We start from the raw sequence: 26432 nt of genomic DNA on the forward strand, positions 1-26432 counted from the left end.
TATTTTCACCTCAAAATGTTTGGAAGCCTGTTCTTCCCTTGCCTCCCCCGACGAGACGCCACTGTTCATTTTATTAACCCATTTTATTAAGGTTTTCTTTTTTTCATTTTGATTTTTCACTTTCATTCTGCTAACTTCAACGTCAACCTGTCTCCAAAATCCTGCCCTGCAAAGACATGACAGACATGGCGTTGTCAGCAATCCTGATTGACAGGCAGACAGCGTTTCAGATTAAAAAAAAATAAGTGTTTTCCTATTTTAATGACATCTGTCAGGTTGTACTTCTGACGAGCTGCAGAGCCACTTTATTATCCTCATCTGAAATGTAAAGATTTTACATATAAAAGGTCTTTTTTCGCCATTCATTTTACACTACAATTCACAAGTTTGGGATCAGTAAAAATAATACTTTTATTCAGCAAGGATGCATTAAATTGGTCAAAAGTGACAATAAAAAAACATTTATAATGTTACAAAATATTTAGATTTCAAATAAACACTGTTCTTTAGAATTTTCGATTCATCAAAAAATCCTACTTTTTTTACGTTTTCCAGAAAAATATGAAGTGTTTCGAATGTTTTCAACATTGATAGTAATAATAAATGTTTCTTGAGAGCAGCAGCATTAGAATGATTATACAACACAGGAATAAATTGCAATATAAAATATAATACAATAGAAAATAGTTGTTCTAAATTGTAATAATATTTCACAATATTACTGTTTTTCATATTTTTTATCAAATAAATGCAACCTTGATAAGCAGAAGTGATGTCTTTAAAAATATACATTTGACTGTGACGTTAAAGCCAGCTTTTGATTTGTCAGGTCTCTAGTTTTACTAATATAAATCATAATTATGTATTTATGTGAATATCATATGGACCAAAAAACCAGTCAATTGAGATCTATACATAACCTGAAAGCTGAATAAATAAGCTTTCCATTGATTTGTGGTTTGTTATGATATGGCAATATTTGGTCGAGATACAACTATTAGAAAATCTGGAATCTGAGGGTGCAAAAAAAAATCGAAACATTGAGAAAATCTCCTTTAAAGTTGTCCATTTATGTTCATGACTGTGCTGCATTCACTCACAAAAATATATTTTTTTATATATTTACGGTAGGAAATTTACAAAATATGGAAGATCTTTACTTAATATCCTAATGATTTTTGGCATAAAAGAAAAATCGATCATTTTGACCCATACAATGTATTGTTGGCTATTGCCACAAATATACCCGTGCGACTCGTGACTGGTTTTGTGATCCAGGGTCACATATGTATTCATAATTAAATCAACATTTTAATAATTAAAATTATATGTTAATTTATGTTAAAAATAAAGTTCACCGCTGTCATCAAGCTTTCAGCTGTTTTTCGGTGTTAAGTGGATGTTGTGTAATGCATCATCTCTTCCAGGGTGGAGAAGAGTGTGAGACGAGTGCTGAAACTTGCCTTTAAATATGCACATATATTACAGATACAAGTGTCATCCACACATGTTTTTCCCTTCCTTAATAAAGCAACTGAATGTGTTAACACATTAACTACACTGAAATGATGAGGTTAAACACAAGTAAAGATTTAAATTGATTGATGGCCCTTATAATAACAACCGGCATTTATGCATACACACACACCAGCACATTTCCTTGTGTTGCAGATGTCATCTCACCTTTGTCACAGAGCAAGCCGCCCCAATTTGTGTCACACACACACTTCCAGGGTTCAGTGCAAGTGCCATGATCACACCCAGGAAACGTCTCGCACTCATCACACAGATCACCCTTCCAGCCATAATGACACCTACAGAGATAGAGAGAGGGTACAGCAGTGAGAAAGTGAGAAAAAGCCAGAAAACAAAAGCAAAACATGACATGCATCAGCGCTCTGTATTTCTGAAACCTGGGCAGACTCACTTGCATTCTCCGGGCACATCGCAGGAACCGTGGTCCACGTGACATCTCTGCTTACACACCGCTACAAAGATGCATATAGAAGGTTTATTCAGATATGATGATCAAAATGATCAGTCATTTTCATAACACTCATAATAACACACAAATACAGAGACTTTGGACACGTAATCCATTGCTAAATGCAGCCAGTCATGATGTGATGCTTCTCTGACTCAACTATTGTTAACATAAGGCTAGCTCAATGTTTTGACTTAGGCTATGGTGGTAATATGGGCTCTTCCTGATCACAAACCATTAGGATGTGGACATTTCTCTCTTCCTTAACACACCGACTTTAGCTTATTCAGCGTATCCCCCAGAGTTAGATAAGTCCATACATACCCTTCTCATCTCCATGTGTGCCGTAACTCTGTCTGACGCACCCACCGCTAGCCTAGCTTAGCACAAAGACTGGAGGTAAATGGCTCCAGCTAGCATACTGCTCCCAATAAGTGCCAAAATAACGCCAACATTTTCCTATTTACATGTTGTGATTTGTATAGTCACAGCGTGTACAAATAACAAGGTCACATGAGACACAGCCATCTTCTAACCGTATACATACTGGGAACTATATTCTCAGAAGGCGAAGCACTGCTACTTGGGCGGAGTGATTTGCTCGCAGCGCCTGAGAAGCCCCGTGGTGAGGAGCAGAGAGTTTGCTCAGAGTTGGAGTAAATCGCTGTTGGTGTTATTTTGTCACTTATTGGGAGCAGTATGCTAGCTGGAGCCGTTTACCTCCAGTCTTTGTGCTAAGCTAGGCTAGCGGTGGGTGCGTCAGACAGAGTTACGGCACGCACGGAGATGAGAAGGGTATGTATGGATTTATCTAACTCTGGGGGATACGGTGAATAAGCTAAAGTCACAAAAAGTCGGCGTGTTCCTTTAAGTCATTCTCTGCTGGAAAACGATTTGGCCTCTGTGGAGTGTTGGAAAAACATCTTAATAATAATAATCCTGTAGCTAAAGTCTAATACGGGTTATGTGCAACAAACTTATGCTATAGCTTAATTATAGCTAGGTTAGCTAAGTCCATAGATATCGCCATCATTTATGATACGGCTGTTAACAGTGTGCTGGACCCACTCACCTTGTCGGCACTCTGGTCCAGTCCAGCCCTCCTTACACACCTTAATCCCGTAAGGATCACAGTCAAAATGGCCGAAAAAGTCATCTCGTGCTCGGCAGAGTTTGTTGCAGAGTGGGCCGTAGTAATTGGTATCACAGCGGAATCGCAGGCGGTATTCCAGATCGAACGTGTGACCGTGATGAGGGAACGACTGCCACTTCTCACCTGGGTTCAGCATTGAGGAAAGCAACACTCGCTCTATTAATTCCTCCCGACCTGAGGGGGGCGACAGACAGAGAGAGTAAAATAAAAACTAAACATCTTTTCTCATGTTATTTTTTTCCAAGGAAAAACCTGCTCCAGCAAGAGTGAGACAGGACCTTAGGTGTCACATCTAGAACAACAATATCTTAGTAAAAACCTAAAGTAATATTGACAAACTATATATAATTTGAAAGCTTAAAATCTCTAGTTTTCTGTTCTAGTTGCTGTTTTTTAAAATAATTTGCAAAGGAGCAGTAATTTATCAATTTGCAACAAGAATATTTCATATTCATTAGGCGTGTTTAGGCCTTTATTTTGAAATAGAAATAAACATGAAAAATCATGAAAGATTGGTAGAAACCTCAGTTTGTTTTCATGCCAAGAGTCCAAAAGATAACACCAATTCAATTTTATGAGAAAAAAAGGTCTGAAAATGTTTTGAATATATAGAAAAATATTATGGATACGGCAGCGAGCTATAACGCACATATGTGCTCTTTTTATGTGATTATTAGAGGTTGAAATCAAATCAAACACTGCCAAACCACCCATACTATTACTGAATAGGATGTATACTTCATAAACTGTATGAAAATTATGGAAATACATGGTTCAGATCACTCAAAACATATATGAAAATCTAGTGAAAAGTTTGGTACTGCGCCCAAATAAAATCTTACTGAAAGCAAATTTTTTGAGATATCAACCTAAAATTTGGAACACAACTTGTTTCGATTTCTTTAATTTTCTTGCAGTTTTAAAGTAAAATATATTTTGTATTATATATATTTTATATAGAATATAAATAATTATATTTTTACATTGTACATTTTACATTGTCTTCTTTAAAACAAGACCAACCATATGTCTATATTCCAAAGCATTCTTGAATTACAAGCATTTAAGTTTGGATAGTGATTTTCATGTCTATGCGAAAAAAGGGGGGGGTGACAGTTAAAGGACTTTTCAGGATGTCCTTTTTCCTAAATCTCTAATATGCTGATTTGCCTAACAAACATTTCTTATTATCAATGTTGAAAACAGTTGTGCTGCTAAATGTTTACATTGTATACATGTTACATGTTTTTCAGGATTCTTTGATTAACAGAAAAGTTCAAAAGAACAGCATTTATTTGAAACAGCGTTTACGTTTCCTATACGTTTAATACATCCTTGCTGAATAAAAGTATTAATAAAAGTATCTTTTTTTTCCTTTCTTTTTTTTTCTAACCCCTAACTAGACTAATGTCCATTTACAGCTTCGCTGTTATCACTGCGAAGCTGTTTGATACAATCTGTATTGTAAAAAGCGCTACATAAATAAAGGTGACTTGACTTGATGTGATACCGATCTTGAATGTTGTGTCTAATCTTTCAACTTCATTAACACAACAAATTCTGTTTATAGAGATTAACTTGTGGTGATAAGTCATAAGGGTTTTCCCTGTGACTGTTCTGACTGTTAGCCTTCCTAATCTCGAATACTGTTACATAGTGCATTATCTCCCACAAAATGCTCTAAAAAGAAAGAGAAAGAAAGAAAACTGGCCTTATAGTCCAGTCATTTTAAGCCAAAATGGGGGTCAACCTTGAACAAATTGCAACAGATGCAAACTTAACTGATTTTGTATCCTCAATATGTCCTGAGTAAGGAAAAAAAAAAAAGCCCCGAAGAATCCCATTAGGGGAAAGTTTCGAAAAAGACCCAAATATATCCTATTCATTCCTATTCATTCTTTCTCTTACGTGAATAGGGTAAAAAATGTATTACAAGTTTTTTGAAATGGTTTGTTAACATGGACAAACGGTGCATAATCTAATTACAGATGTGCTAATTTGCATAAATAAAACAGATCTAAACACTGGGTGTAGCCAGGTGAAAATGTCTTGTTGAATCTTGTTGACACATAACAGTAAAATACTTAATGTTAAGGTCTGAATGGAACCCGTTTAGGCTACCCATGAGCATTAATACATAGAGGCAGGAAGAAGTACTTTAGAAACCAGCCTTTATTAATTATTATTGCAGAGATGGGGTTTAGGGCTGGGTCTGTGGGAATGTTTCTGGGGGACGAGTCTGAGGGAAGAACAGGAGACAATGGTAAGGGGAATGCAGAAGACAAAAGGTAGACAAAATAAAAAATGAATCCCCAGATTTTTCCTTACTCAGGACATATTGAGGATACAAAATCAGTTGAGTTTGCTTCTGTTGCAATTTGTTTAACCTTTTTTCATAAAATGACTGGACTATTACAGATGAGATCATCTGGGCTTAAAAACAAAGCAATGAAAACAGGGAAGAGCGAAGGTGTTCAAACATAGATAAGTTATCAGCAACTCCACGCACTCAATCAAAATAAACATATCAACCACATTCAGTGACCCCCAAAAATATTTGGAACCTTAAGGCACAATTTTCGCACACACAAATCTGGACATGATGGTCTCGTCCTCTTCTGTTAAAGGACTGCAGTGTAAGCACAGTCAGTTATTAGTGGTGTTGTCCATTTAAACATCATTCTACTACAATCCATTAGAGATGTAAATGACTACAGCAGAGCTGCACTCATGCAGAAAGCCTTGAGCACAGTTTATCTCTGACATGTTCAGGTACATAAATTTACATGAACATAAGTCTGATTTCTCACTCGGCAATGTAAGATAACGATCACACAACATCCATCAAAACCATAAGAGAGGAATACATTTGGATTTAGAGGGTGGTTCAATAATAAGAGAGGGTGCACAATATATATTTGTACAGAACCAGGATTGAGCAACATTTAAAAAAAAAAAAAAAACGGCTCCCCTTCAATTTATCAGTAGGGATAGAAAAATCGAGAACCGGTTCCAAATCCCCAAGAACCGTGAATTCAATAAGACAGATTATTCCGTTTGTGTTGTTAAATAAACCTAATAACCTGAACCCCTAAACCCCGTGGTTTACACTGATGTTAAAATAACACTTCTTATGCTAGAGTAAAACACTTTCAGAAGTTGTAGGGATGTTTTCTCATCACAAAAAGAATGTGAAACACATAGGTTATATCATTTTAAATATATTTTAAAGATAATTTAAGTTTACTTTACACACTTTTTAAGCATTATCATATATCGCATATCGAATATCGCAATATTTAAAGCTACACTGTGTAATTTTTTTAGTTGATTCTTAGCAAAAAACACTTAGTTCTTTCAAAAATATATGTGCTCATTAATGTATATTTACTTCTTTCAAGTAATAAAGCATTCTCGTAAGTTTATAATCTGCCACTGAAAGTACATACGGGTGAGGGGTTCGAATGCCGGTCGCCATGTTACCCCTCCATCTTGAAACTACATTAGCCAAAGAGGGACATACCTGTAAATTCAAGCTTCGCCTTTCGCGCTTTACACTCAGTGACACCGTGACGAATGCGAGGGGGAGATTACTCGAGACTGCCGGCAGATTTGAAAGATTGCTGATGGAGGATCACGCCTATTTTCGAGTACATGTAGCAGAGTCGCCAAGGAAGCGAAAGAGAGAATTAAAACGTCAACGCAACAGGCAAATCAGCAAGACCAAAGTCAATACTGGAGTAACTTTTCCCAGATGGAAAGAGCTCATGAGGAGCAAATATTTTAAAACGGACGCCGAAGTTGCCTGCTTTCTTCTCGACAGGTAATTCAGCCTATTTGTGTAAATTTGAAGTTTTATAGTTGCTTGTCTAACCATAGCATGGTTGTGCATAACGCCAGAACGACCTCTAGTATAACTTGCGTTACTTTTCCTCGCGTCAATGGTGAAAAAGTATTTTTACCTTGTAACATAAATCTGTGCTGCGACGAATCACAGGTGATGAATAGTTTTAATGGCGCAATTGGATGAAGTCGAACTGGAAGCCATGTTAATCTTGGAATAATACGGCCACCGTAGGAGTTAAAACGCCCTCGGAATTGAAAGGAACAGAAACTAATATTCACTGGGTAGTTATATACAATTTCACCGCTAGATGGGGGAAAATATCACACAGTGTAGCTTTAATGAGTTATCGCATATTGCATTTTTCTTCAATATCGTGCAGCCCTAATAGCAAGCCATTTTAGCTTTTATTCATTCACAGGATGCATTTTTGATATCAATAATTAGATTTGTACTATTTAAAATGTGAATTCTTGATTCATATAAAATATGTCTATTTCTGATTTCAGGAATTACATTTTCATTAGTACTAGTTAGGAGGGAGGATTAGTGGGATCGCTGGGGTGTCAGGTGTGACTGTGTGGCAATGGCAAATGGTTTACACGGCTCACGGGTCAGGTAGGACGGACCCTTAACAGAATTTTGCGTAGGGCAACAGGGAGGTCAGGATCAGCTCTGGTCCGACATTGGACTGACCAGAAGGGATTTACTGAATTGCAGTTCGAAGACACTTAACATAGTCAATTAATTTTATGTATTGCCTGATATTTTTGCTTCTCAACTAATTAATCATATTTAAAATTTCAAATATACTTCCTTGCATAAAAATACATGTATGCTGTTAAAATTCAGGAAAACTGATCTGCAATTTAAATTCGTTCTTCATTCAATTCTGAATGGCGCACCACCCTGGATAGAAGACGATAAAATAAATGGAAACTGAACAACACTTTTGTCCTTGCCTCTCCCTCTCTCCTTTTCTCACACAAAGTCTATTTCAAAGACATAATGGGTCAGGACAGACTTTGTTGAAGACTGTTAAAGCTATGGCACTCAGATATATGTAATATGGTTGTATAATAATCCAGAGCTGGCAGGAAAAACGGCTCTACTATTCCAAACTCGCGTCATTTAGACTCCTGGATCAGCCCACCTAAGCCTCACCTCACCAGAGACAAGCTGTAAATCCAATGAACGAGAGAAGGGATGGGTAAAGTAAATGAAAAGATATGTCAGGAGCTGGAGGGCAGTGAGAATGATAAATTAAGAGAGAGGAACCAAATAGGGAGAGAGATTTAGAAGAGAAGCAAAATGAAAGAAAAGAAAATTATAATAAAAGAGAATAAGAGTGCCAGAAAAAAGACAGAATGTGCATGAGTATGTGCATGCATGTTTTTCTAACAAATTAAGTTGAGTTATTTATGAAAATAAAGCGGCAATATCCAAATGATTAAAATGTATCTCAGCATTGTCTGAAGAAGCGTGCACATGTGTCTAATTTATTCATTAAAGGACATAATCGGTGCATCTGAGTGTGTGTGTGTGCAAAATCCAGCAACATATTTTCAGTCATGGAGCTTTTCTTCAATTATAAGGAGAAACAATCAGAAAGCAACACAGGAAATGAAAGAGTCATGGAGACTGACCCTGTGCATTACTCCGTTCTCTTGTAATCCCCAGAAGACAGCGTGAGGGGTAAATACGGCTTGGCTGTCTGATGTCCTCCTTTTCATTCTTTCTTTCTCTGTGCTATTGCTACAAATCGTTTCTGTGAGGACACATTTGATCCATGGATTTTGTTTTTTAAGTCTCACACACACACACACACACACACACACACACACACACACACACACACACACACACACACACACACACACACACACACACACACACACACACACATGTATCATCATACCTGCCTCTGATGTTTCATTGTCATGATCCAGAGCCTCGATCACCAGAGAGAACGATTTCTAGACAAAGGAAAATAAACATGTCAGTGCATTTTATATTGCTACATGTCCACGAGTCATTGTGATGGATTTATTGAGTGAAAATGCAACAAAATGCAGCAAAAATGCAATATTAATTATAGAGGTGGGAATCTTCAGTCACCTCACGATCCGATCCGATTCCGATTCTGGGAGTCACGATCCGATTCCAGAACGATTCTTTATCTACCCCCCCCCCCCATTAATTCATTAGTTTACATAAGTAATTAAGTAGTCTATTTTTTTATAATTACAAATAAAATAATTTGTAATTATAAAAAAAATATAACTTCAAACCATATTAGCAAATAATAAAGAGAAGCATAGAAACAAATGACAAAGAAACAGAAGAGTGCTTTCAGTATTTAAGATTATATGAACATTTTCCATTCAAGAACTGTGAGTGATTTATTTTCATCATACTTTTGTTTTTTACTTTGACATCTTATTAGACTGAGATATCTTAGATATCTATTTAGCTGCATTCACGCTCGGATCTCTTTTTAAATACAAGTAGTAATGTGGTTTGTCCTCACCGTTTAATCCCTTAAGACATAACTTGCTGTGTTTACGTTCATTTTGCATAAGTATATTAAACCACTTACACGGAGTCGCACAGCCGCATGCGCGAGCAGTCAACACAAACAAAGCGCGCATCAGCATTTGAAACTGAAAGCAGCCTTCTGTTAGCGAGGTTCATATTTTAAATATATAAGTCCACTGCATTCCAAACCACATAAACGATGACTTCGTAGAGCATTTTTAACGAGAATATCGACGCGCGAGACAGCACACTTCAAGTGTAACATCAAACAGAGCGCGCGCGCGTCTCTCACAGCGCATCCTGTACAATGAAGCCTGTGAATGTCCTTATAATTCGTTTCAACCTTTCCGAACTTTATTAAATATTATTTTACTGAAGGTACGTGTGTGGGGAATTGTTGGCAAGCAGAAGACGGGTGTTTCTAAAGCAAACTCTGCGTCATCATGATCGCACATCTGGTTATAAACTAAGCTCAGAATCGATCCAGAATCGTTGGAGAGAGAATCGTGATGCATCGATGGATCGATTTTTTCTCCCACCACTAATTAATTATACATAATTCAGTATATGGGGATATTTATTTTAATTAATCAATCAACAATACTATTGATCAGCATTACCAGCGTAGACGTTTTCCACTAAAAACAAACATTGATGTATTAATTTAATTTAATACTGTGAAGCTGCCTTGATACAATCTGTATTGTGAAAAGCGCTATATAAATAAACTTGACTTGACTTGACTTTAATTGTTCTGAATGTGAACCTGTACTGTACTTTAAGTCTTAAAAGCATATTAAAAATAAAAGCAAACTTAAAAATAACAAATAACTACACTTATTTTGGTGTGTAGGCCTATTTTAAATGTGCTAAATTGCAACTTCATCATTAAAAATTTAGTAATTATACAAAACAAATATATTTAAATAAACAACACAAGTTTCAATAGAAATGACAGTAAAGTATATTTTAGTTCACCATTAATGCTTGTTAACTATATTTCAAAGACAACAGAATTATGAAACGACAAAGATGTACTACTTAAGTGGGTCAAAAAAGCACTCTAAAGTTCAGCTAATTGCATTTATTATAATTTTTTTTATAGTTTAATCAAATACCGCCTTGCTTTAGTAGGAAATACTTCTTAGCAAACTTTATGGTGTGGACTTCTTTTGTTCCTGGTGCAAGTGTTCAAAGAGTAAACGTTTAGCGGGAGTGAGTTACGGCAGTGGATAAAAGCGGCAAAGAATGGGAAATACGGAGAGAACGCCGCGACGGTTTGTGTTTAGTCAGAAAACCTAGTCACATACAGGTAAGAAAGCTGTTGCCATAGTTTTCCATTTTACCATACTTTTAACCATATTTGCTGACAAATAAACGTGAATTTCTCAGTCCGGTTACACAAAGAAAGGGTAAACATTAGGGCTGAAAAAAAAAAAAAGATTTTTCGATTAATCGTTTTTTTTTTAATGTGGTCAATTCAAAATCGATTCTCAAAGGCCACAAATCGATTTTTTCCATATTTATTTATCTATCACCCAAAAGCCAGTATTAGTTTTCCTCCACTGTTCATAGGCTTGCAGTCTCTATGTTACAGCTAATGCTGTGAGATTTGATGTGTTTTATCTTAAACATAAAATAACCTGATCCTGTTTGATCAAGGCAAGTGACTGTTCTGACTCGTCCAATTTTCAGCATCAATTTTTCATCTTGCATTAAAATCCTGTCTATTCATTGAATGCATTTGAAATATAGAGTTGGTTTCTGTTTTAATGTACCCAAGTGTACCTAAAATAAAAGGAGTTTAAGAGTTCTTAATTTCTTTTTATTAATTAACCACTTGTAAACTTATGTTCACTGTTCTTTTTTTATAAATATAGGATTTAAATTAAATCTATATTCATTGAGTCGAATCAAAATAAAAAATCGAATTTAGAATCGAAATCGAATCGAGAATCGAAATCGAATCGAATTGGAACATCTAAACATTGTTCATAAACTACCGACATTGTAACAATACAAAGCGGGTTAAAAATCGGCAATGTTTTTTTTTTTTTTTACAAGGGTTGGGTGTTTGTTCAAAGTATAAGCAATATAAATGCTAGTAAGCACCACTAATACAGTACAGATGAGAAATATTAAATCATGGTTGTTTGCGATGTGCTCTTCATCTGGACTAAGCTGAAATTTGCGGAATCCCATGGTTTGAGCTCTTTTTTCCGGATACAGCTCTAAAGTCCAGTGGGGGAACAGATGGTGACGCTGAAAACAACAGAAAAACCCAGAAAACAGAAGAATGTCAGTAGCACTGAGACCAAGCCTGTCTGAAGTCACTCTAAATACGTACCCATCATCCCCTGACAATGAGTGCTTAAACAAATAGAGTACTTCAAACACCACTGAACAAGCGGCCATAGCATCGCAACGTGATTTAAAGGGGCTTGACAAATTCATGAGAGCAGAAATAGACAGACAGGGAGACAGAAAAAAACTATTTTCTTCTTCCTCTCTGTGTCTCCTAAATGAATAATTCAAAGCCACACTCTCGTTCTCCAGTGAGAGGTCCAAACCCTGCCATGCAAATGACACAGCTGCAGCATTCTGGGTAACGAAACTCTAAAAGGCAGTGTGGATGTGCAGTCACGCCTGTCTCATAAGTGTCCACCAGAGGAGTGAAGGACGGAGAGGAAGACATGAGAGGTGTAGGAACGATTGGCAGGAGGAGTAGGGGAGCTTGATAAAAGTGGTGTTAAGGGTTGAGAGAAGATGATTTAGTGATTGAATGGACATGAGATGAAGAAGAATCTTGCACTAAAGAACACACTCCCACAACAGAGCTTGAGCTTCATAAATTATATTCCGGTTTTAACAGCACACAACAGGCTTACGTTGCCGCAGCTCAAAGGACAAAAGCTCTTCCATGTACATTTTTGTCACTAGATTGCGAAAATTAGCATTCCCATATCTATTTGTATATCCATTCACCTCGTTGGCCACTATTTTAAACATATTTTAAAGGTTCATTCAGTAGTTTGGTCCTAAATTTGTGTTGTTGTGAAGAGTCGTCTGAATGGAGTAGTACACATAATAGTTTTTATAAAAAGTGTTTTCATTTTGTATGGTGTGGGTCACCCTCCTCAATGTAGATACAATAGTGTTGTTGAAAACAAAATTGTAGCTAAAACCTCTCATATTTTTCATTGTCAGGATAAAAAACTACAAACGGAGTATAAATCAGTATGAACTTGCAGTCTTACCCTTAGACGTCTACTTTTGACAGCACAGGTATGTGTTAGCTAATGCTAAGCTCCTAATAAATGTTTAGTATAATAAGCTAACAGTCATTACACAATGCAAACAGACTTGTTTTACATCCTTAATGGCCCTGAGATAAGCACTGAGATAAAACCAAATTTGCATTTTATAATTCCAGAGATGATATGTGTTGTAAAAGCACACACACTCTTGCTCGCTCAAATGAGTGATAGCTTTCCACAATTGCTCTCCACAACAGAACACTCAAAAATAACAACCAGCACTATAGTCTCTCTCTCTCTCTCTCTCTCTCTCTCTCTCTCTCTCTCTCTCACACACACACACACACACACACACACACACACACAGCATGCCCTTAGAGCCCTAACAAGCTTGAAACATTCACAGCACCCACACCCTTAAATAAACAACCAGAACAAAGGCACATTTCTCAGACACACAAGCACAAATGTCCAGCTACAGTGGTCCCCTCTCAGCCCCCTGCAAAGAGATAACCCAGACCACTCAAGCTCAGCGTTCGACACCCTCATACACACACACATACACAAGTCTTAGATGGATATCCAGCTCCAAACTAGCATAAACAGCCTCAAAGCCCAGGCTGCCATTATCAAAAACATAACTCTCCCTACGCCACCTTTGCAACAAGTCAGTTCGTGAAATTTCTGATCTGCTACATATTACATGGGTCAACTGTAAGCTAAAGCGCTTGATGCATAAAATTCGCCAACGCTCTGCTGATTCAATCGCTGAAGAGTTTCAAGCTTCCACTGGCTTTAATATCAGCAGAAAACTGTGCGGCGGGAGCTTCACGGAGTGGGTTTCCATGACTGAGAGGCTTCATGCAAGCCTCACTTCACTAAGTGCAATGCCAAGCGTCAGATTGTGTAAAGCACACCGGCACTGGACTCTGAAGCAGTGGACACATGTTCTGTGGAGTGACGAATCAAGCTTCTCTGTTTGAAAGTCTGATGAGTGAGTCTGGGTTTGACAGATGCCAGGAGAACGTTACCTGCCTGACTGCACTGTGCAGTAAAGTTTGGTGGAGGAGGGATAGTGGTACGGGTTTGTATTTCAGGGGTTGGGTTCCAGTAAAGGGAAAACTCAATGCTTCAGCATACCAAAACGTTTTGGAGAAGGTCCTTTTGCACAAAGCAAAATCTATAAAGACATGGTTGGATGAGTTTGGTGCAGAAGAAATTGAGCGGACCGCACAGAGCCTGGACCTCAACCCCATCCAACACCTTTGAGATGAACTGGAACGGAGACTGTGAGCCATATAAAGGGGTGAATTCAGGTTGATTGAGACACTTTTTGCCATTGAGATGACTGGGAAAAAGTTCTTATATATACAGTGCTATGCATAAGTTTAGACACCCATGCTAAAGTTGACTAAAAAGAGGAATAAAAAATCATCTTTTGGAATTTGAACTTAATGCCTTAATTTAAAAAATCAGGAAAAATCCAACCTTTAAGGACACCAATTTTCTTTGTGAATGAATAATGTATCGTAAATAAATAAATGTTCTTCCTTAAAATACAGAGTGCATAAGTTTGGACACCCCTATGTTAAATTCCCATAGAGCCAGGCAGATTTTTATTTTTAAAGGCCAGTTACTTCATGGATCCAGGATACTATGCATCCTGATAAAGTTCCCTTGGCCTTTGGGATTAAAATAGCCCCACATCATCACATAGCCTTCACCATACCTAGAGATTGGCATGGAGTACTTTCCATAAGATCATCTCTCAATGCAAATCAAACTAGCTATTAGGCTAACTGAAATAAAACCATGCCAATCTCTAGGTATGGTGAAGGCTATGTGATGATGTGGGGCTATTTTAATTAGTAACTGGCCTTTAAAAATAAAAATCTGCCTGCCTCTATGGGAATTTAACATAGGGGTGTCCAAACTTATGCACCATGTATTTTAAGGAAGAATATTTAATTATTTACGATACATTATTCATTCACAAAGAAAATTGGTGTCCTTAAAGGTTGGATTTTTCCTAATTTTTTAAATTAAGGCATTAAGTTCAGTTTCCAAAAGATGATTTTCTATTCCTCTTTTTAGTCAACTTTAGCATGGGTGTCTAAACTTATGCATAGCACTGTATATATATATACACACAAATTATTATATAGAACTTAATGTTATCTCTTTTGAGCAAATTTACCCTTACAAAACCACAAAACAGTACAGTGGTGGAGTCATAGGCCAAATGGACTTTTGTATAAATTGTATGTTAAACCAGGGGGGGGGGGGGGGGGTTAAGTTTTTGATGACCAGGACTCTCAATTCTTTTGTGTTTGACAGAATATGAAGGTGAGTAAATAATGATTTTTTAGGGGGGATTAACTATCCCTTTAAATGCATGGATTTGCTATAAACATACCACACCATATGTGAGATCAGATTTTATATGTATTATTTTAAAGCATGGTCAATTCCAAAATACAGTCGCATGTGCCGAGTCCTTATAACTGCACTGCTGATGGGAAAATAATATGTTCATAAACAGCATTTGGATGCAATAACTATTAACTTGAGGTATATGCTGATTCGTGTTAAGCCCATCGTGTTGGTGTGTTTGTACTGAAGTGTGTGTAATGTCTGTTGTGTGCGTGGGTCGGTTTAGGGAGCCGCTGATATTCTCCGCTCACAGTCTGTGTTTTGGCTCTGGGACATCCTGGCGGAAGAGATGAGGCAAAAGAACAGAGAGTTTAGGAAGTGAAGCTCTCTAAAACAAAACCACACTAACACACACCCATTACATCAGCGCTGGCCGATCTCCAGATCTTTATCTCATATTCCTCCTTTCCTCTATTCTCTCTCTCTCTCTCTCTCTCTATGAGGCTGCATCAGCACAGATCAGGCCAACGGCCCCGTGGCAGTGCCAAGGTCAAACGCAGGCGTACACACACACACACAGGTGAGTGAATCATACACGTGCAGGAAGGGTGTACGAGTGTCTCCTGTCACAGGTCAAGTTCAGAAATCTGCTAAATCACTGTTCCCCTGCTTCACCACACCTCTGGCTCCGGATCAAAAACTGTCATTTCCGTTCTAGCTAATTTATCTGTGATGCAAGTTTAACATCCTCATGTTATGATTAATGAGTCATAAATCACTAATCATCAGAACAGCCATAACAAGAACTTAATGTTATCTCTTTTGAGCAAATCATCATACAATGGATGATTCTTTTGCAAAACGTATAAGGTGGTAAAGTCAATTACAATGAATGATTTTCAACCAGACTTCCCTTGTGAAAAATAAATATACAAAAATGTATTTTAAATAGATTCATTTTATGCGAAGTATACTACAAATACATTTATATTTATGTACTTAATATAAATATGCTGCAATTGTACATGGTATACTAAACTGATATACTTAAAGTCTGCTAAATTGTAACAATTAATTTTGTACTTGATGCACTTTAGTGATACAGAAATAGAGCTTAACTAAAGATATCCTTAAATATGTTTGTGCTAAAGTGGAATTATTGCAAGTATACTTTAGATACACTTTGAATATCTTGCATTTAAAGACTGATATTATTACAGAGATCATGCTATCCTTTATAATAATGATATAAAAACACATTTTAGGCTTAATATTAAGAAATGTGCATTATGCAGTAAAGAAGTACTCCAAATAAAGTTTAATTATAATATTTATATTAGTTTCAAGCGATATGTCAGTAAATATGTTAATTGGTTTGAAGTATGAAATACAAACATGTATTTTAAATATATTTTCATATAGGTTTCTTTCACTAGGGTTTAGAAATCAAATTTAAACAATAATATCAAATTCAGAAAATAAATAATATCCTACATTATTTTGTAGGACAGCCCAAAGAAATACATTTTGGAAAAAAAATTAAAAGCTTAATAGTTTTAATACTATGACATGTAAAAAAACAACAACATGGTAGTACCATGGTATTTTTGATACTATTTTTGGTAATGTAGATCTCATCAAATATGTTCTTTAGGTTAATTAAAAAATATATTTTAAAATTAAACCATATCTTCAGAAAAAAAGTGCTTTGCAAAATAGATTGCATATATTATTTACTTGTTTCCCATTTAGCAGGATTAGAGGTAAAATGAAGCTTTAATGCACTTGAGCGTGTTTCTAATATACAGTGAGAGCTCATCTGGACTATTGCTAACATACTGTATATAGTCATGAGTTAAGCACTATTTAATATATTAATTTAGTTAAAGCTTTCCAGGCTTTAACTATGACAGAAAGCTATAATTATCTCTTTGCTAATGCAGTATTCTTGGAACCTGTGGGAACCATCGAAACAAGACCAAAGACGGTCCCATTACAAAACACACACAAATACATCATGTCCTGTTTATCATCTGAGCCTGTTTCTCACACAATCATGCCTAATCACACACACCCAAAATACATGAAATAAACTAGCAAATTAACAAAAAGACAAACCGGAAGGTCCAGCAGTAAACAACACAGATAAGATCAGCTTCAGAGACAAAACTCAGACCGTTTTTAGCACTCAGGACAATAGTGGCAGGAGTGTGTGTGTTTCTGTGCACAGGTGAGTGTTAAAGGGTAACTCTCGCCAAAAGGCAACCTCTTTTTGTTAATCTACCCGAGGCAAACTTTCATTTAAAAGCATAATTAGAATGGAAACGCCACTTTTAAGTTTGACCGTATTAAAATTTTCGGTCAAAGTGCCTTTTGAATGGGAGTGAATGGGGCACTTCTATGATAACATCAAAAAATCGCTATTTTTAAAACACTAAGAAGGCTCGACACAACATGAAACTGTGCTCGAAGTATCACCATGGGCTCTACACATGAACTCCAGCATTGAGAACATTGTTTGTGTACACAGAGTTTACTAAAAAGAAAGATTTTGCACAACTCACTTTATCAGTTAGTGTTTCCGGTGGCTGGAATTTTGTCAGTCAAAAGTAGTCGATCTCCGAATGTGAATGAACTGACTCTGAATTTTAGTATTGCTTCTTATATGAGGATCCTTTTCTTATATGAGGAAGGTCAATATTGATTTTCACTAACGACAAAACATAAATTATCCGTGAATTTATATGGAACTAAGCTTTAGGAGCTTTCCATCTTTACTCTCCTCCCTGTTACGTTGCATTGACACAGCTAAAGTGAGTTGTTCAAAATCTTTCTTTTTAGTAAACTCTGTGTACATAAACAATGTTCTCAATGCTCAGGTTCATGTGTAGAGCCCCTGGTGACACTTCCAGCACAGTTTCATATTGAGTCGAGCCTTCTTAGTGTTTTAAGAACAAAATAGCGATTTTGATGCTATCATAGTAGTGCCCCATTCACTCCCATTCAAAAATGAAAATACGGTCAAAAGTGGAGTTTCCATTCCAATTATGCTTTTAAATGAAAGTTTGCCTCGGGTAGATTCACAAAAAGACCCTAGGTTGCATTTTGGTGAGAGTTACCCTTTAAGCGTTGCACTTCAGCACTGATTGTGTCGTCTCTGACATTTTAAAAGCATTGTGTCCCATCTCTTTTCCTGCAGTAGCATCAAAAAATGACAATCTTCAGGAAAATTATTTTACTGAATGGCATCAAAAACCATCATGAACAATCACAGTCTATTATAATGACTAGCTGCCAATCCACAGACATATAAAGTATTTTGTAAGCCCTTGATATGCAAAGGCTACAGTATCTCTCACTCTAGAAGAACATAATCAGTATATGTATATGCGTTAATTTCATGCTGAAATGGGATGTTGTGTTTGTTATTTCCAAAAAGCCTTTAGCAACAGAGCTGTTTGACAGTCTAATACGCTTGGATGCCTGCATATGAAAGAACTCTATTCACACTTAAGGGAAAAAGAGGCACAATTGCACTGCAGTGAATTCATAATGAGCTAGCACTGTTTTCCACTGCATCCGGCCCCTCAGAATAGCAACACTTCATGAGGGGACTCGAAACTTGCCGGACTGTCTCAGTGCTCTTCTAGGGCTGGGTATAGATTCAGATATTCCAATTCAATTCAATTTCGATTCGCAAGCTCTCAATTCGATTTCGATTCTCGATTCGATTTTCGATTTGATTTTCGATTTCGATTCTCGATTCGATTTTTTATTCGATTTTCGATTCGATTTTCGATTCGATTTTCGATTCGATTTTCGATTCGATTTCGTTTTGATTTTCGATTTTCGATTCGATTTTCGTCTCAGTGCTCAACAAGCTCTTCTATCGATTCAGATGTTCCAATTCGATTCGATTTCGATTCACAAGCTCTCAATTCAATTTCGATTCTCGATTCGATTTTCGATTTGATTTTCGATTCTCAATTCGATTTTTGATTTCAATTCGATTTTCGATTCGATATTTGATTTTCGATTTCGATTCGATTTCGATTCGATTTCCGATTTCCGATTCTCGATTCGATTTTCGATTTCAGTTCGATTTTCGATTCTAAATTTGATTTTTTTATTTCGATTCGACTCAATGAATATAGATTTAATTTAAATCCTATATTTATAAAAAAAGAACAGTGAACATAAGTTTACAAGTGGTTAATTAATAAAAAGAAATTAAGAACTCAAACTCTTAAACTCCTTTTATTTTAGGTACACTTGAGTACATTAAAACAGAAACCAACTCTATATTTCAAATGCATGCAATGAATAGACAGGATTTTGATGCAAGATGAAAAATTGATGCTATAAATTGGACAAGTCAGAACAGTCACTTGCCTTGATCAAACAGGATCAGGTTATTTTATGTTTAAGATAAAACACGTCAAATCTCACAGCATTAGCTGTAACATGGAGACTGCAAGCCTATGAACAGTGGAGGAAAACTAATACTGGCTTTTGGGTGATAGATGAATAAATATGGAAAAAATCGATTCGTGGCATTTGAGAATCGATTTTGAATCGACCACATTTTAAAAAACGATTAATCGAAAAATCGACTTGGATTTATATCGCAGCAGCACATCTGCAATCTATCATCCATTCAGTTACATTTAACAAAGATGTTTGGCTGAGATTAAAATCAGTGAATGGTGGGGGGTTAAGGCACAGGTTAAGACTTGTTTTAGTCTGGAATTGTGTAGAGTTCGGTCTCTAGACATAAGAAGCCTGACTGTGTTTATTTCTGAAGCGAGTTATGAAGTTCATCATCAGCCGAAAAATAGCTGAAAAATATTTTACACACAACATGATAGTGCAGTTTCAAATATTGCAACTATACAGAATTAATAACTATGAGCAACAATACAATAAAAATAGATCTTGAAATTGTATTTTTCTATTTTTTTAAATGTCGCAATGTGATTGCTAGGGGGTTTCAATTAAAGGCACTGGAATCATGGGAGTTGTCGTCTTTACTCCTACAGGCGATGGAAAGCAAATCCTGCTCATGGGTGAGCTATGCTTATGCTTGTATGCTGCTGCCGCTCCTTTTGTTTTGTTGCTTTTGTTTATTTTACGATTAAAGTTACATTTAACGTCCGCCTCCTTGAACTTTGTTACAATTACGTTTGATCAATTAAATTTAAATTATTTTATTTCATTTTGATAAAACAACCGCAAGTCAGAAATTAACCTTAATCCTAACCCAGAATTTATTTATTTTTACATATTGTGCCTTTAAACTAAGGGTTGGCATATTTGTTGTGTGTGACTGAGGGATTCCTGACGCTGTTTTGGCACTTCACGGGTTCTCAGCTGGTCAGAATACCATCATATGTAGCTACACACATTCAACGAGCGCATCTAGCCCAGAACACAGCATTGTTTTGGATGTTTCTGTAAGTTTCGTCGTGAAATATACATAATAAAAGCCTACCAATCAGGTTGTGAACACATCTCTAAGCCTTTAGTTTCGATGTTAAAATGCCAATGTGAATGCTAAACAGACCAGGAATATCTGTTATTTTTAATAGAATATATATATTTTTTTTTTTGTCTGGACCAAACGAACCGAACTACAAGTGTGAACACACCCTAAATCCATAAAATGATCCCATGATGGGGAACCCCTAAAAGGTTTTATCAATAAAGCAGCAACAGAACCCTTCTAAGAGTGTGGTCAAAAACCTTGTAACTTTATTTGAGCTTGATTTAGGTAAAATCTTGATAATTGAATTGAAACACATGCAAGTGTCTGATCATATTTGAAGCCCCAGTGTTTTTTCCATTTCCTGAAAAGTAGCCGTTTTGGACATAAAGTATATTTAGCAACAGTAAGAATGCTATTCAGAACATGCCCTCTATTTCCATCCAACCACTGATGAAAGCTTTTGTTAAAAAGCCCTTTATGTTCTCTCTCACTCAACCTCTCTCTCCCCTCTAAATATCTGTCCATCCATCCATAAACATCTATACCAACTTGCATTCATCTTTAAACTCATTGACCTTACACTCGCCCGCTCTCTCTTTTACTCTCACTCTCTTTGTCTGTCTTGCTCATTTTAAATGACTGTCAAAATAATAAAGCGAGGTCCAAACGACCTCAAGTGAAAATGCCTCTTTTTAGCATTTTTCTAATTTTAAGTGGAAAGTTAAACTGAAAAATTAATGTCTTAATATTTGGTTTGTGTCTTTTAATTTAATGACAGCAGTGCTCGACTAAATAAACTCACACAAGTTTGTGTAAAACCTGATGATTGTGATCTCCAGCATCATTTTTGATGATCCAAAGCTGAAAATTAAATTCATCTGTACAAAGCAGTTCACACTATCAATGCCAAAATGTACTGATTTGATGACCTAGATATAAAGCTGCATAATACATATTTATGTCATAATACTTTATTTCCAGGTTTAAATCTAATTTTAATGATCAGATTTTTTAAATGTGGTCTCAGAGTGTTTTGGACCCCATCGAAAACTGCAAAGTTTATGCCGCACTTCAAAAAGTTATGAAATACACAGACCATATGAAATACTGTAGTATATCTACATGCACACAAAAATGAAAGAAAAAAAGTTCTGAAAAAAGAGAAGCACTAATGATTTGCAAAACTCAAATGGTGTCCCACAGATGGGGGTACAGGAGGATATCCCGACTGAGTCAGCCTGTACAAACACGACTCATTCCAACAGGAAGAACTCCCAGCCCTCCGAGAGGAATTTCCCTCTCCGTCTCTCTCCGTCACTGACTCACTATTCTTACATGCTGTTTTGACATAACCTTCCATCATGCTTGTGTTTTCTATCACTCATTCTTCCCCAAACACAACCCCAATTAACATTAAAGTTACTCTCTCAATTTCCCAGATTTACAATGGTCACAAAAACGATCTGGACAGATATGCCACACTTAAAAATGTATAAATGTCATTGTTTTAGATAACAAATATCAAACAAATATTGAACAAGCACACGTTCCAAGAAAAACATTTAATATATTTTATGATTTAAACAATGAAACAATTGATACACTCCCATTCAAAAGTTTGAGGTTAGTTTGGAAAGAAATTCATACTTTTATTTGGCAATATAAAAATGATCAAAAATGACGGTTAAAGAATTTTACACTTTCTATTTCAAATGCTGTTACTTTGAACTTTATATTTATTAAAGTATCCTGGAAAAAATGGATCATGGCTCCCTCAAATAATATTAAGCAACAAAATCTGTTTTCATAAAAAGAAATACTTATTATATGATAAGAAATACTTTCTTATACTGATAATAATAAGAAATACTTTCTTGAGCACCAAATCAGCATATTAGAATGATTTCTGAAGGACCATGTGACATTAGTGCATACAAAAAAAAAAAAAAAACGCTGGAGGGAAACACCAAGATGCGCATAAATTAAAAAAATGTGCATAAAAAACATATTCACTCAATTGAGGTTTATACACTTTTTATCCGATGAGAAGGCATGCACATAAACTACGATGGAAACACATTTACCAAACAAATCCCTCCATGCCCAACGTAAAAACTCACTTGACTTTGCCTCATCACAGGATGTGATTGGATAACTGGACTAGCCAGCGGACCAATCGCATCACAGCATCTAAAATGTTGGTTTGCTCGTTCTGAAACGCTGAGTCAAAGTCAGTGATCAGAATAATTTGGTTTAATTCCCTCCAGAAGCGACTCACATGATTGCGTTCCTAAAGATAACATGACAGCATTTATTGTATTTCCTCTGACGGTCTGAGACGCAACTCATTTATGATGTAGAGAAAAAAGCCATGTTTCTTCCCAGATTGCAGCAACTTCCATTTTTATTACAGATATTTTACGCCAATTTTCCAGGAAGTGACGATTTTGTTCTCATGAACAAATGGGATTGAAACACTGCTTTATTCGCAAATGTTTTACGCGATTTTCCAATTTTGCGCACAAGTTAAATTTGCGACTTGAGTAATGATGCTGAAATCACAGGAATTCATTACATTTTACAATTTATTCACATAAAAAAACAGTTATGCTAAATTGGGATAATACAGTGCTATGCATAAGTTTAGATTTTTATTTTTAAGTATTTTTTTATTATTATTTTTTTAGGATACTATGCATCCTGATAAAGTTCCCTTGGCCTCTGGAATTAAAATAGCCCCACATCATCACATAGCCTTCACCATACCTAGAGATCGGCATGGAGTACTTTCCATAAGATCATCTCTCAATGCAAATCAAACTAGCTATTAGGCTAACTGAAATAAAACCATGCCAATCTCTAGGTATGGTGAAGGCTATGTGATGATGTGGGGCTATTTTAATTCCAGAGGCCAAGGGAACTTTATCAGGATGCATAGTATCCTGGATCCATGAAGTAACTGGCCTTTAAAAATAAAAATCTGCCTGCCTCTATGGGAATTTAACATAGGGGTGTCCAAACTTATGCACTCTGTATTTTAAGGAAGAACATTTATTTATTTACGATACATTATTCATTCACAAAGAAAATTGGTGTCCTTAAAGGTTGGATTTTTCCTAATTTTTTAAATTAAGGCATTAAGTTCAGTTTCCAAAAGATGATTTTTTATTCCTCTTTTTAGTCAACTTTAGTATGGGTGTCTAAACTTATGCATAGCACTGTATTTTACAATATTACTGTTTTTACAGTATTTTTTATCAAATAAATGCAGCCTGGGATGAGCAAAAGAAACTTTCAAAAACATGAAAGAATCGTACTGCCCCCAAACTTTTGAACATAATAATTCTCAGAATTCAAGATAAAGACTTGTCAAATGTTATCAGAACATGTTAAAAAGCGACTTAAACATTATATACAGCATGAATTGCTTGCTTCTACTGTGAGATACAAAATCACATCACGTCCCTGCTGTAACATGCACAGATGAATCAAGGCCTACACATTGACCAATGAGGAAAAACAGTCTCTTAAAACATCAATAGTAATTATGCACGTTCACACACACACACACACACACACACACACACACACACACACACACTTATCAAACCCCATAATAACTACACTTATCCAATCCTCTCTCGCTCTCACACACCTGCAGAGAGACGGTGTTGCCATGGAAGCCGAAGCATCCACCTGAGGTGAAACAGCATCAGAGAGGAAGAGACTAAATCAGAACAGCTACATTAATTATCACTTTACTTTACCCTCGATGACCTCAGAGGGAGAAACGGGGGTCGTTTGTTGTTTGTGTGATTCATTTTATACACACACGGAGTGTATCTCCAAAACATGGATGCCAATCTTCAAATCTAGTGCTTGGTATTTTTTCATTGCTTTCTTTCTTAACTATTTGTTGTTCGAAACTGTTTAGCATTCTCTGCTGTCCATCATCTTACTTTTTCTGTCTCGTTGTTTTTCTTTTTTGAGAAGGTTGTATGGTTTCTGTTGGCGGTTTGGCGTTTGGCCACAGTGTGAATTATTTGAATGTTCATATGCACATACAGTGAAGAAACTGACAAATGACAAAGACAATAACTTAAAAAAAAATCAAGATTATAAACAAAGTGTTTTAATTAACACTTTTTAATGAACTTTTAGCTTTTTTCAGTTCATCCTGTATTCTCACTAATTAAAAATACAAATTAAAGGTCACAATTAATGTGATTTCATAAAAACAGTGTATGATAATTCTACATGAATTAGAAAGAAGTTGATTGGGGAAATGCTAAAATCTCCTAAACTGTTTGCTTTAAAGCAGTGTTATTGTATTTAGTTTGTTTTAGTCATTTTTTAATTTTTATTAGGTTTTTAGGTCCCACTTTATATTAAGTGGCTTTAAGTACTATGTACTTACATTGAAATTAATAATTTGATACAATTGTACAATTATTGTGTACATACATGTTTTTACATTGTACTTATATTTACTATAAATTTACTATTTATTACAGGTGTAATTAATTTATGTAATTACATTTGTAATTACACAGTTGACCCTTCCCTTACACCTTAACCCACCCTTAAACCTACCCAATCCACCACACCTGTCCCTAACCTTACCCGTATCACACCTCAATAGCAGCACAAGTGTTTTACAATACAACCTGAACACAATAAGTACACTGTACTTATTTTTCGATGTAAGTACATAGTACTTAAAGCCACTAAATATAAAGTGGGACCGGTTTTTATTTTTGAATTTTATTTCAGTTTTAGTTATTTTAGTACATTAGCATCTCACTTGTTATATTTCAGTTGCGCAGATGTTCTTCTTCGCTTGTTTTGGATCCGGAGATTAAAGGGTTAGTTCACCCAAAAATGAAAATTCTGTCAGTAATTACTCACCCTCATGTTGTTCCAACCCCGTAAGACTTTCGTTCATCTTCGGAACACAATTTAAGATATTTTTGATTAAATCTGAGAGCTGGATCACTCCTCCTGCAGGCTTATGGACACGTTAACTTGCTGGCCCAGAAAATGTATTAAAGACATTGTTAATATAGTCCAAGTGACTCCAGTGGCTCAATCTTAAGTTTATAAAGCGACGAGAATACTTTTTGTGCGCAAAAACAAACAAAAATAACGACTTTATTCCACTTTTCTTTTCCTTCTCTCTGGACCTCGAGTCTTTTTACGTAGTGTTTAAGTGTAGCGCGTCTGTGTTGCACGTCACCACGTATCACACATGACCAGAGTCGCCCAATAGTGAGCCTACGTGGTGACGTGCAAGACAGACGCGCTACGCTATTACACTACGTGAAAAGACTCGAGGTCCAGAGAGAAGGAAATGAATAGTGGAATAAAGTCGTTATTTTTGTTTGTTTTGCGCACAAAAAGTATTCTCGTCGCTTGATAAACTTAAGATTGAGCCACTGGAGTCACTTGGACTATATTAACAATGTCTTTAATACATTTTCTGGGCCAGCAAGTTAACGTGTCCATAAGTCTGTGGAGGAGTGATCAGCTCTCAGATTTCATCAAAAATATCTTAATTTGTGTTCCGAAGATGAACGAAAGTCTTACGGGGTTGGAACAACATGAGGGAGAGTAATTACTGACAGAATTTTCATTGTTGGGTGAACTAACCCTTTGAGTACTCTTTCAGGAGATCTGTAACAGCGCCCCCTACCGTATAACAGTGAAAACATGGATTGCCAGAAAAAGTTCGAGTAAACTTAAGTACCCGAAGGAGTAAACAAAAATAACTTTTAATAGATTTAGTTAACAATAACACT

At 36.1% G+C, this 26432-nt stretch overlaps 1 protein-coding gene across 2 annotated transcripts in view; it reads right to left on the bottom strand.

Annotated features, from left to right (window-relative positions):
* Positions 1-26432, bottom strand: part of LOC308694661 (uncharacterized protein) — a 68634-nt gene that overhangs the window by 16350 nt on the left and 25852 nt on the right. For both annotated transcript variants that reach the window (XM_081372312.1, XM_081372311.1), the window contains exons 3-6: positions 8900-8957; positions 3057-3311; positions 1928-1988; positions 1684-1814 (exon numbers count right to left, since the gene is read on the bottom strand). In XM_081372312.1, the coding sequence (XP_081228438.1) occupies positions 1684-1814; positions 1928-1988; positions 3057-3311; positions 8900-8957 (505 nt within the window). The remainder of the gene's footprint in view (positions 1-1683; positions 1815-1927; positions 1989-3056; positions 3312-8899; positions 8958-26432) is intronic.

The sequence above is a fragment of the Scardinius erythrophthalmus genome, assembly GCF_964197995.2.
Source record: "Scardinius erythrophthalmus genome assembly, chromosome: 8".
In the NCBI taxonomy this organism is placed as follows: Eukaryota; Metazoa; Chordata; class Actinopteri; order Cypriniformes; family Leuciscidae; genus Scardinius; species Scardinius erythrophthalmus.